General features: G+C 38.4%; 1 protein-coding gene and 1 pseudogene across 7 annotated transcripts in view; both read right to left on the reverse strand.

Annotated features, from left to right (window-relative positions):
• Positions 1–13,307, reverse strand: part of LOC120320062 (UDP-glucuronosyltransferase 2A1-like) — a 105,277-nt gene that overhangs the window by 64,026 nt on the left and 27,944 nt on the right. For 4 of the 7 annotated variants that reach the window (XM_039369483.1, XM_039369486.1, XM_039369482.1 and 1 more), the window contains exon 1: positions 3,164–4,120. The exons of 1 other annotated variant lie outside the window; for it this stretch is intronic. In XM_039369483.1, coding sequence (XP_039225417.1) covers positions 3,164–3,179 — 16 coding nt within the window. In that variant the 5' untranslated portion in view covers positions 3,180–4,120. Of the gene's footprint in view, positions 1–3,163; positions 4,121–13,307 lie in introns of those variants that run through there. 2 more of the 7 variants (XM_039369487.1, XM_039369490.1) reach the window with 1 other exon arrangement.
• LOC120320070 lies at positions 10,197–12,626 on the reverse strand (annotated as a pseudogene).

The raw sequence follows: 13,307 nt of genomic DNA on the forward strand, positions 1-13,307 counted from the left end.
GTAAGCCTGCGTGGCATAGAAAAAAAACCAGAATTAGACTGAAAAAGAAATTTAAAATTGTTTAATGGATTAAAAGGCAATGCTGGTTTTATGGATTGTTTTAAGGATAATGATTTTGATTTAGAAGTAAGAAAAATACAATTATATATATATATCTGTGTTTAATTTAGTTAGATGATTTTTTTTTGCTTTATGAAAATTTATTTGGTACAGAAATATGAAAGTTAAATTTGGAGTGAAAAAAGAAACTTGGTTTTATGGATTGTACTAAGGATAAAAATATATAATATATATGTGTGTGTGTGTGTATGTATATGTATATATATATGTATGTGTGTGTGTGTATATATATATATATATATATATATATATATATGTGTGTGTGTGTGTGTGTGTGTGTGTGTTTAAAGAGATTAAGAATGTATTCTTTGGAATAATAGATTGATTTTCAGGAAAATTATGTATTGAAATTGAAAAAAAGGTTGAGTTTTTAGACTGGAACTTTGAAGTGTTTAATTAACTAGGAGATTTTTGTGTATAATAATATGATTTGATAAGCTATGATAATTAATTGGATGGAATTTGAAGTTTGTGTAATGAATTGAAATGAATTAAGGTGTAACATTGTTTTTTTAAACTAAGTTAGTATTGGAAGAAGAAATAAATGAGATTGGTGATAAAAGAGGGATGAGAGAGATTAAGAGTTTGAATATATTTGGAAGAGATACGTGAAGTGATAATTTGTTGATCTAAAACAATATTTGGTTATGGTAATTGTAAATTGATAAAGTTTTAAAACAAGTTTAGTAGTAATAGAAATGGAATATATTTAATCTATTATGTTATTTGAGGGAAATAGAGAGATGACAGTGAATGTACTAAGTTGAGCTGTTTATGTATGTTTTTATTTTGGGATGTTTGTTTACCCAAACAACACAGTGTGTCTTAAGTACTCTTTGTTAAAATTAAAAAACCAATAAAATATATTTTTAAAAAAAGTACACAAAGCAAGCCTCCAAGTTATAAAATGCTGTAAAACTGTATAAAAATCCTTGTACTCATCAAATCAGTTGGTCAGTTGCCCCAGAACTATATGCTGTTGTGGTTCTGCAACTCAATAAACTGGACCTTCTTTCCTAAAGCAGTCTCCATTTTCTTATTCCCAGCTTGGATTGGACCTGATGATTTTTCTTTCAACAGCCTAGAAGGGATATTGGAAGTCTTCTACTCTAATCCCCTGCCCAGGGCAGGAATTCTTATATTATCCGTGGCAAATGAATGTGCAAGCTTCTTGAAAGCCTCCAGCAATGGAGCATCCACAACTCTGGGAGGCAAGTTGTTCCGTTAGTTAATTGCTTTCACTGTCAGGAAATTTCTTCTTAGTTCCAGGTAAGATCTTTTTTACCTAACTTCTACCCATTGCTTCTTGTCCTTGTGCTTTGGAGCATATGCCAACCCCCTCTTCTCTTGACAGCCCCTCAAGTACCTGAAGACAGTTATCATGTCTTTGATAGCCTAGACCAGGGGTGTCAAACTGCTGACCCGCAGGTCAGTTGCATCATGCGGAGGCCGCACCCACCCCAGCTCCAGCAATGCAAAAAAAGTTGTGATACATTGCAACACGTCATGTTATGCAGCGAGTTTGACACCCATGGCCTAGACATACCTAGTTCCCCTAAGCATTCATTATAAGGTTTAGCTTCTTATCATCTTTGTTACTCTTTTTGGCACCCTTTCTAGGATCTCATCATGATGTAGCATGTATCATGAAGACTAGAATTGGATGCAGTATTCTAAATGTGGCCTTACTAATGCAGTATAGAGTGGTACTATCACTTCTTGCAGATGCATGTTGATTTCCTTACAAATGAATCATAAGAGAATATTTCTAAAACCCATGCTAAGAAAAGCTTTCAGACAAAAAACTATAAGAAGCAGATTTGGCTATGTTGAATAGAGTAGAGCAGAGTGGAGTGGAGTAAAACAGAACAGAATATAAATTATTATTGTCACTTTAAATGTACACTAATCAGCATACATTAAAATGAAATTTATAAAGATTTGGCTATGTTGGAAGAAAGACTATGGGCTCATTTAAAATGTTATCCCCATTGTGCCTGAAACTGACTATTAAATCAGAAGGTATGTCATTCACAATGACATTGTTATGCAAATGACATAAAATTATGTGAACACAATGAGAGCCCAGCTCCTGTATCTGTTATATCAAAGTCCAATAAATCAAAGTTTTATTATATTTTAAAATCATAACAGCAAATAACTATTTAAGACTGTCTCAGAAATGGTGTAGAGATGAGATGAAGAACATTTATGGCCAAAAAGAAGTTGCTTATATCACAAAAGGATTTTCTTTTAAATATTTACACTGTTCCCCACAGTTCATCTGCTAATTTCATAGTGTCAGCATTGCCAGTCTTTATCCCTCATTCCAAAGTACTGGATGTCAACCAATCAACCTTTTCTAACATTTTCCCAATAAAAAGATCTGGAGATCTCAAAACTTGTTTATATTTGTGATGTCTCCATTAGCCTCATAATTATTTTATCTTCAGAATGATTTTGTTTATATTTATCTGTTCAATTTACATCACAGCTTTCTTCCAAGATCTCAGAAAAGCACTATCTGCACTATTATTTACCTCTGGCAATAGCCTTCTAATGTAAGTGGACTCATGACTGATCAAAAGCACAGAGAACTTTACACTTTTTCTGCAGCTGCTTCATTTTTGTTAATTATGGAAGGCTATTTTAAGAAGATCAGGGGTCAGAATATGCCAGCTTTTCCTCATTCCCCCCCCCCCTTTTATCTTCACAATCACTATCCTGGAAGCTGGAAACAAGCTTGCTCATCTTGGTTCAGTCATAATGAAGTTTGTTTGCTCTTATTTTAGTATGCAATATGTGAACCTGGTTAATGAATGACTCAGAGAACTTCTGGGTTGACTGAAATTGGCTTTCAAGTTGTCTTCGGATTCATATTCGAACACTTCGCCAGTACACCAAGTCGCCTCTGAGTTTCGTGGGCATCCCTCTCTAAAACACAGATGTCGCTTTCAGTGGTAATAAACTGGTACTTGGACCTCTCTTGCTCGCACATTAGCAGTCCAATTCTTCCAGCGGGCTTCCCACGTGCGTCGCTCACCTTTATTCTTCCCCATGCTTTCAACACTCGCTGTATTCCCGCATGTAGTTGGTAACACGGCAGCAGCAGAAAGGTGCGGATTGCTGGCTTTCTCCGGGCCCGGCACTGAGCGTCCCAAGCATAGCGCCTGGCTCACCAAGACACGGCGCTTCACGACAGCAGCTCCGACGTCACGGGAGGCTTTTTTACATCACGAGTCCGGGATTCTCTCCCAAGGCCTTACAGCCGCCGCCGTCCTCCTCCCGGTGGACATCCGGACGACCGTAGCTTCTCGGCGAGCCCCTCCAAAGTCTGCTCATATGTCATATAACTCCTGAGAGAATGTGCACTTCGCCGAAGCATACTTCCCTTCGTTAAACTCCTTCCCAGCGCCTCTAGAGGACTAGCTGTTGGGCAGGGCGGACGGAAAAGCCGGAAGGCGGGTTGACTTAACTGGGCGCGAAGCAGGGCAGAAGCTGCCATCGCGCTAGCATTCAGCCAGATACTCACGCATACGCACACCCACACCACACCACACCCAGGCCTTGTTCGAAGGCAGGGGACGGCGCTCTTGGACGTCTTCAGTAACTTAGCCTTAAACTTTTTGAGGGGTGGGAGGCTGAGAGTAACGCCTCATGCGTTTGCAGCGGTTCAATGGATCAATATTTTTCATTCAAGGTAGCAACACTTGTGATGTACAAAAGAATGCTAAGGCTACAGACATTGATGGGCAAAAAAATTATACTGAAGGTAGGATACCCTGGAGGACTCAGATGAACCTTTGGCCCTCAGATTCCGGGGAGTGTTAAAGGAATGATCTTCTGATCTTGAGGACAGGATTAGGTTCATTTTCAAATGCAGGTCAGCAGTCCTCTTGGTTGAATGCCTGTTTCTGGGAATCACCTCAGGCTCCACCCGCTCCCCATCAAAATGAATAGACCATACTTACTCTTGGTCTTATTTTTGTAAAAAGAAATATAATTTCATATGAAAAATATTGAACAAAAAAATATTGAACACAAATTCAATTTTAAAAGAATATAAGAAATATTGTAAGGAAGGAAAAAAGAAAAGATAGTATAAGCAGTAAAAGATTAAAGGATAAATAATAACTTCTGAATAATTAACAGACTTTAAGTATGATATGGCTAATATGTGATTAACAATTAGAATTGACAAAAAGAATAAGAAAAACTATAAATAATAAACAACACTTAAAATAACTGTAAATCACATGTAGACAAATAATGTTCTCATCCGTACTCCCAACGAAAGGCCAACACCCATTGAAGGAAAAAAGAATTCTAGAAATAAACCATTAGCTAAAGGGTTGGTATTGCCAAGAAAACTTTGGTTTCCTGGATCATGGACTGCATTTCCTACGCGAAGGATTTTTGGCAAGGGATGGGGTGCCCTCACTAAAACAGGGGGGAAATGTACTCAGAAAAAAACTGGCCCAACTCATCAGGAGGGCTTCAAACTAAAATTGAGGGGGAAGGATGACCAATCTTTAGAATCTCTAGAACCCAAAACCAATCATAAATCAAAAGTAACAGGTCTACAAAAAGAGGAGGGGGAGTTGCACTATATATAAGAGAACACTACATATCTACAGAAATGCACATGAACCAAGATAAAATTCCTCCAGAATGTATATGGGTCAATATAAAAGAGAAAAAAAGTGACATTACCATAGGTGTATATTACAGGCCACCCAACCAATCAGAATAGATGAACTCTTTGCCAACCAGTTAACAAATGTATGTAGGAAGCATATCACAGCAGTAATGGAAGACTTCAACTCTCCAGATATAAACTGGGAGGGGAGATCAAATAGATTCCTGACCAACCTAGCTGACAATTTTGTCATCAAAAGGTGGAGGAGGGAACTAGACATAAAGCCATACTGGACTTAATTCTAACTAATAGAGAAGAAGTGATGGAGTTACCGGTACCTTAGGCGAAAGTGACCACATCATACTGAAATTTAATATAATGCAAACACTAGCAACAGAAAACAATCCAACCAGTGTCTTGAACTTCAAAAGAGATGACTAACAAACTCAGAGGGCACTTAGGAAAGATTCCATGGATGAAAATACTAAAGGGGAAAACAACCCAAGTAGTGTGGGAAACTCTGAAAAATGCGATCATAAAAGCCCAGACAAGCACAATATCACTGAAAAAGAAAAACAAGAAATTCAAGAAGAAATCAGCATGGCTACATAAATAACTCTCTGACAAACTGAAAGACAAAAAGGACAAATACAAAAAATGGAAAGAGGGGCACATAACTAAGGCCGATTATCAGCAGACAGCCAGAACATGCAAAGATGAAGTCAGAAAAGCAAAGGCTCAGAACGAACAAAAACTTGCAACACAAATCATGGCTAATAAAAAAAGTTTCTTCCAACATATTAACAACAAGAAAAAAGTCAAGGAAACTGTAGGTCCACTAAAGAGAGACAATAGCAAGAAAATAACAGGCAACTGGGAGAAAGCAGAGTTGCTTAACTTATACTTTGCATCAGTCGCCACACAAAAAGAATCTATAGCCCAACATACCAAAAAAACACTGCAAAAGACAAATTCGAAACAAAAATTAAAATAAGCAAGAAAATTGTAAGAGAACACCTATCTGACCTTGATGAATATAAATCATTGGGGCCTGACAGATTACATCCCAGCATTCTGAAGGAGCTGGCAGATGTTATCTCAGAACCATTGCACCACATCTTTCAAAAATCTTGGAGCACCGGGGAAGTACATGAGGATTGGAAAAGGACTGATGTGGTTCCCATCTTTAAGAAAGGGGGGGGGGGAAATGGACCCAGGAAACTACAAACCAATCAGTTTAACATCAATACCTGGAAAGATCCTAGAAAAGATAAACAAAAAACAGATCTGCAAACAACGAGAAGCAAACAAAGTTATAACCAGTAGCCAGCACGGGTTTGTTGAAAACAGATCATGCCAAACCAATCTTATTTCATTCTTCGGCAAAGTGACTAAACTAATAGACCAGGGAAATACTGTGGGCATAGTATACTTATACTTCAGTAAAATAGACCATAACCTACTCCTTAGTAAGCTAGAAAAAAGGTGCAATAGACAACATCGCCACCAGATCAATCTGAAGCTGGCTAACAAACCATACTCAATGAGTAATCCTCAAGGGCATTACATCCACATGGAGAGAAGTAAGCAATGGGGTACTACAAGACTCCGTCTTAGGCCCAGTACTTTTCAATATCTTCATCAATGACTTAGATGAGGGAATTGAAGAGGAACTCATCAAATTTGCAGATGACAGCAAACTGACAGGAGTAGCCAACACCCCAGAAAACAAACTCAGGATCCAAAAAGATCTTGACAAACTTGAACAATTGGCCTGTCCAACAAAATGAGTTTCAATGTGGAGAAAAGCAAAGTTTTACATTTAGGCAGGAAAAAAACAAAGGTACAAGTACAGATTGGGTAATACTTGGCTTAAAAACAGTAACTGTGAGAGGGACCTTGGAGTCCTAGTGCAGGGCTTTTCAACCGGTAGTACGCGTACCACTAGTGGTACATTGGCACCTGGCAGATGGTACGCATACAACGGATTGAACAGCACTGTAAAAGAAATGTAAAAAAAGTGTAAAAGTGGATGAGGTGAAGTGGCAGCAGTACCGCACAGGCTTGTGGGAAAGTCAGCTGGAACTGCACATTGCCTGGGTCCTACTGAGAGCCCAGGATCAAAGCATGCACTCCAGCTGATTGGCAGCAGCTTTGGGGGTGGCAGGCAGCCTGATGCAGTTTTTGGGTGGAGATTCAGCTGGAGCTGCAAGAGGCATTGCCTGGGTTCTGCTGAGAGCCCAGGATCAGTGCACCCAGCTGCAGCTGGTTGGGGGTGGCAGGCAGCTTCGTGCAGTTTTCAGGCAGAGATTCGCTGAAGTTGCATGAGGCATTGCCTGGGTCCTGCTGAAGGGGACAGAAGAGATGATATTAAAGGGGGTGGGGAAAGATATTATATTAAAGGGGGTGAGGGAAGAGAAGATATTAAAGGGGGTGAGAGAGGACTACTGTACTTTATCACTTTTTTCTGTTTTTTTTTGTCATAAAGTTTTTGACACCTTGCTAGGCAACTGGTGGTACTCGAATATTGCTGTATTCTAAAAGTGGTACAATCGGTGAAAAGGTTGAAAAGCCCTGTCCTAATGGACAATCACTTGACTATGAGCCAGCAATGTGCAGCAGCAGCCAAAAAAGCTAATACAATCCTGGGCTGTATAAACAGAGTACTAGAATCAAGATCACACAAAGTATTAGTACCGGTTTATAAAACCCTAGTAAGACCACGCCTGGAAAACTGCAGCCAATTTGGTCACCATATCACAAAAAAGATGTTGAGAGTTTGGAAAATATTCAGAGAAGAGTAACTAAAATGATCAAAGGCCTGGAGACTAAAATATGTAGGACTTAGTTTGGCTAATCTAAAGAAAAGAAGAAATAGGGAAGAGATGATAGCAGTATTCCAGTATTTGAGGGGCTGCCACAAAGAAGAGGGGGTCATGTTATTCTCCAAAGCACCAGAGGGCAGGACAAGAAATAATGGCTGGAAAATGATCAAAGAGAGAAGCAACCTGGAATTAAGGAGAAACTTCCTGACAGTAGAACAATTAACCACTGGAATAGCTTGCCCCCAGAAATTGTGGGAGCTCCATCACTGGAGATTTTTAAGGAGAGATGAAACAGTCACTAGCCTGAGATGGTATAGATTCTCCTGCTTGAGCAGGGGGCTGGACTAGAAGGTCCCTTCCAGCTCTATTCTATTCTAGACTATATATTAGATTAAAATATAGACTCTAAAATTCACATTTATGATGTAGCACAATTTCAGTGTTTAGAATGAAAGTTCAGAAATGGCTTCCAGATAAGATTAAATTGCACATCAGATTTTTGAAATATGAAGTTATTCTAGACATTGAAGCATATGCCTATTTAACCTTGCATATAGGTGGTCAGAGATTTTTTTCCAATAAAAACATAATATTTTTGCAGCTTTTCTATACAACGCCAATTGAATATATTTTGAAAAAATTTGTGGTTTGGTGAAGTTCAGTAAAAATGTCTCTAATTTGGAATGGAACTATAATTTTCAAAATTTCCTCTTTCTAAGTCTAAACCATTAGTCTGACTTTGTTCTGTCTCTCTTCATCTGCATTATGATGAATATATGACATAGTCGCTGTCCCACAAAGTTCCTATTGTTTCTCCCTTACCTTCATTGGTAAGAATTAAGCCCATTACAATTGTCCCTCTAGTTCCCTTCTCTACCTTTTGTATGATAAAGTTGTCAGCTAGGCATATTTGGAACCTATTCAATCTCCCACTTCCTGCAGACTTTGTTTCTTAGTTGATGTGAGAATAAAGTCCCCCATTACTACAGTGGTGTTTTTCCTGCATATCTCACCTAACTGATTAGCAAAAATGTCTTCTATTTCCTTTGCTTGGTTGGATGGCTTATAATACACATCTATAGCAAAGTCATTTCCCCCCTAATATTTACCCAAACACTTTCAAGAAGGTTTTTATCCTTAATGTTGTGCATTTCTGTAGAGTTGTAATAATTCCTTACATAAAATGCAACCTCCCCCTTTTGTTGGGCCTGTTTCTTTTGAAGAATTTATATCCTTTTGTGTGTTCCAATCATAGGTTCCATCCCACTAAGTTTCAGTGGGATAGCAACAATACCATACTTGCCCTCATATACTAGGATTTCAAATCTCTGTTCCCCATACTATGAATATTGGTATATAGGCATCTGAGTCCTTTATGGTTGACCCTGGATTTTCTTCCTATGTCTTCTGATTTGTACTTGCATGGCCCTTCTCTCTCACCATATCTTTTCTCATTGGCCAGTTTGTTGTGTTGGGCTCTATGCTTTGGGTTTAGTCCTAAAATTTGGTCTCCTTCCCTCCCTATTTTAGTTTAAAGCCCTTTGAATGAATTGAGACAGTTATTTTCCAAATACATTCTTAGAATCATAGGCTGGAAGAGACATTTGAGTTCTTCCAATCTAATCCTCACCCATGATAGGAGATCCCTCCAGAAAAATAGTTGTCCAATTCTTTATTGAAAATGTCCAGCAATGATGCATCCATAACTCTGGGAGGAAAGCTATTTCATTGCTTGAACCCCTTCCTGAAGATAATGTAAAACCATGGTCTAGAAATCCAAAGTTCTTGCAATAGCACCATCTCTTGAATCAATGGTTACTACTAAAACTACTAAAACCTTCCATTCCTTCATTGGGGGTTGACTTTGCATTGGGAGTACAGGCGAGAATAGAATCTAAGAATTCAAATCCTTTGCTTTTCTGCCTGGTTGCTCATAGCTTGTTCTGGATCATGTTTGGCATTTATTGGGTTAAGTGCTGTCTCCTTAAGAGATGGCTTGTGGGTAATATAGTTTAGCTAGTCTGCAATCTCATGTTATCAGATCTATGGGAGGAGTTTCTAAAGTTCATCAGAGGATATCTTGGCCATGAGCCAGGTTGGAATATTCTTTGTCTGAGAGAAGCATGGAGCCATTTGGACATCTCATTTGACTCCACTCCAAGTTACAAGCTGGTATGGAGGAAGTATTATTTTCTCACCTATGAAAATGAACAGATGAAATATCCAGAAGCAACCACAAATGCAAGTATCTCTGAATAAATTATCTGTTTTAGAATCATTTTTATTGAGTTTATCTGTCTGACCTGGATTTACAAAGCAACTTAACTTTGGGTCAGAACATAGCCCTTTAAAACCGATTTCAAACTCTTAGTTGTAGCATTTGTCCCATGTGATATTTAAAGTCTGATCTTATCCCAAAGATGCTTTTTCACAAGACAATTGGACTTTGTTTTTCTTTGAAGATGTTTTGCTTCTCATCCAAGAAGCTTCTTCAGCTCTGAGTGGATGCTGGGGAATGGAAAGATTTATATTCTTGCAGATAGCTGTTCATTTGCATTTTTTTAGCAAGTCTTTAAAGTTACCTGAAGACTTATCGGTGTCTTCAGGGTCACCTAAGTAGTGCAAATGGGGTTTCTTAGAACTAATAAAAAGACTGTGTTGTAGACTGGAGATAGTTGATGTCGGATCCCTCCCCCTCTGTTGAGAGAGGGCTGTTCAATTTTGATATAGATGGCCTCTTTTACCCCTCTTTCAAACCAGTGGTCCTCTCTGTCCAAAATGTGGACTTTGCTGTCTTCAAAAGAGTGGCCTTTGTCTTTTAAATGCAGATGGACTGCTAACTCTTGTCCTGATGGGTTTGTTCCCCTATGTTGTGCCATACATTTATGAAGTTGTTGTTTCATTTCCCCAATGTACAGATCTGCACATGGCTCGCTGCATTGTACTGCATATATCACGTTGCTCAATTTGTGTCTGGGTGTTTTATCCTTGAGGTGGACAAACTTCTGCTTTAATGTATTCTTAGGTTTAAAGTGTGCACGTATGTTGTGTTGGTTGAAAATCCTCCTGAGTTTTTCCGATATTCCTGTAACGTATGGAATGACTACATTGCTTTGTTTATTGTTTTCTTCATCTGTTACAGAGGAGCTCCTGCTAGGTCTTTTTTGAGATTTGATGAAGGCCCACTTGGGATAGCCACATGTTCTGAGGGCTTCCTTGATGTGTTTTATGTCTTTTTCTTTTCCTTCTTTGTTGGTAGGCAAATCTTCAGCTCTGTGGTGGAGGTTTCTGATAACTCCCATTTTGTGCACCAGTGGGTGGTATGAATCAAAATGTAAATATTGATCCGTGTGAGTTTTCTGTAAATTTCAATATTAAGGCTTCTGTCTTCCTTAATGTATACAGCACAGTCCAGGAAGGCTAGACTATTTTCCTTAACAGCTTCACATGTGAATTTGATGTATCTGTCCACCGAGTTGATATGTTTGATGAATGCTTCCAATTCCTGTGTTTTGATCTTGACCTAAGTATCATCCACATACCTATACCAGTGAGTGGGTGGAATTCCTATGAAGATGTTTAGGGCTTTGGTTTCTATCTCTTCCATGTAGAGATTGGCCACAATGGGGGACATAGGTGAGCCCAAGGTACAGCCATGTTTTGGTCTGTAGAAACCTTCACTGTATTGAAAATAGGCAGTGGTCAGGCAGAGGTCCAGCAGGGCATATATGTGGTCTGGGCTGAGGTTGGTTCTGTCACCTAGCAGATGTTCTGTCTTGTAGCAGATGTTTTTTCACTACCGTGACCACTTCAGTTATTGGGATGCAAGTAAAGAGTGAAGTCACATCTTAGGAAACCATGGTCTCATCCACATCCAGTTTTATTTTCCAAATCTTGCTGGCAAGATTGTGAATTGTGTGAATTATTGATATGTTGAGTGGTATTACCAACTGGAGGAGCCAGTATGGTAGTTAGATATTTTGTAATATTGTAGGTGATCAAGTTGATGTTGCTAACTATAGGTCTGAGTGGTATTTCTTCTTTGTGGATTTTGGGGAGTCCATATATGCATGGCGTGGCTTCTCCAGAGTAAAGTCAGTAGTATTATGGCTTGTCAATGGCATTGTCCTTTACTAAGTATTGCAAGAAATCAATGACCTTTTTCTTGTAATTGCTGGTGGGATCTCTCTTTAGAGTCTCATATGTGGCAGTGTCCTTCAGAAGACTGCTTACCTTGGCTATGTAGTCATCTGTGCTCAGGATGACTGTGCATCTTCCTTTATCAGCTGGCAAGATGGTGATGTTTGGTCCTCTTCCTAAGGGTGTCACTGCTCTCCTTTCTTGAATTGTGAGGTTGGAAGGGGATGTTTTGGCACTGGCGAGGGCTGCAGATACCTTCATTCTTAATTGTTCTGCCTCTAGTTCTGCCAGTTTATTGTTCCTGATGGCTGACTCTGTGACTGTGAAGAGATCTACAATTGCTAGCAAAATTTAGTCTCTATCTCCAGTCTATAACACAGTCCTTTCAACAGTTCCAAGAAGGCTCCACACCCATTTGCATTACTCAGGTGATCCTAAAGACACAGATAAGCTTCCCAGTACTATAATTACTCACTAAAAAAATGCAAATTAACAGCTGTCTGCAAGGAATATAAATCTTTCCATTCCCCACCATCCAGTCAGCTGAAGAAGCTTTTTGGATGAGAAGCGAAATGTCTTCAAAGAAAAACAAGAAAGTCCAGTTGCCTCGTGAAAAAGCATCTTTGGGATAACTATGACCTGGATGACTAAGAAGCTCCATAGATAGAGTCTGATCTCCTTTGCAGTAGTTATAAATACAATTTTAGATTTACCTCTCTCTAAAATTACATTGTAACTCACTTCTTTTTAAAATCTATCCTATCTAATCATCAAAACCATAGATTTAAAAAAAAATGCAAAAAAATCCAAGTCTAGCATTTTTCTTGACTACTGGTACCCTTACTGTTGATAACTGATTCATAAAGGTGGAAGCCAGCCACCTCTTCATTGTTGATAGTCATTGTTGATTCTAAAACTGTTTGCTGTATTTGTTCTCAATAACTTATCCTTTGTATTTACATTTTTTCACAGATATTTTTTATTCTGAATACTAGTTTTCCAGATCATTTGCGTTTTCACCAGTCAGAATAGTGGCACTATTAGCATAATGCAGGTTGATATTTCTTCTTCTAGTTTTAAAACTCTGCTAATCTTCCAACCCATCCCCATCAATATGTATTCAGCATATAAGTTAAATAAATAAAGAGAGTGTATGTTTTCCTACTCCATTACCAACATGAAGCCACTCTTTGTCACCATGTTCCATCCAGCTGTGATTTCCTGAACTATGTTCAAATTCCACGTGAGAACAATAATCTGGGATTTCCATTATTCTAAAAACATTTTAAAGTTTGACATGAAAACTTTTTTATAATCAATGAAGCATATGTTGGGGTTTTTTTCTTAGTATCCAGCATGCATCAGCAGTAATATCTCTTGTACCTCAGCTTTTTAAAAATAACCTCTCCCATTTAATCTCTCCCATTCAATGTAATATCCCTTTCCACATCTGATCTTCATTGGATGATCCTGAGCTTTATTTTTGCTAGCCTATGAAATTAAGAATATTGCACAATATTTTGTATGGTTTATTTTCTTTTCTTTCTATTAGTGTGTAGGCACATGTATTGTTCTCTGAATTT

Source organism: Crotalus tigris, unplaced genomic scaffold (assembly GCF_016545835.1).
Source record: "Crotalus tigris isolate CLP2741 ecotype Arizona unplaced genomic scaffold, ASM1654583v1 scf7180000021159.508159, whole genome shotgun sequence".
NCBI lineage: Eukaryota > Metazoa > Chordata > Lepidosauria > Squamata > Viperidae > Crotalus > Crotalus tigris.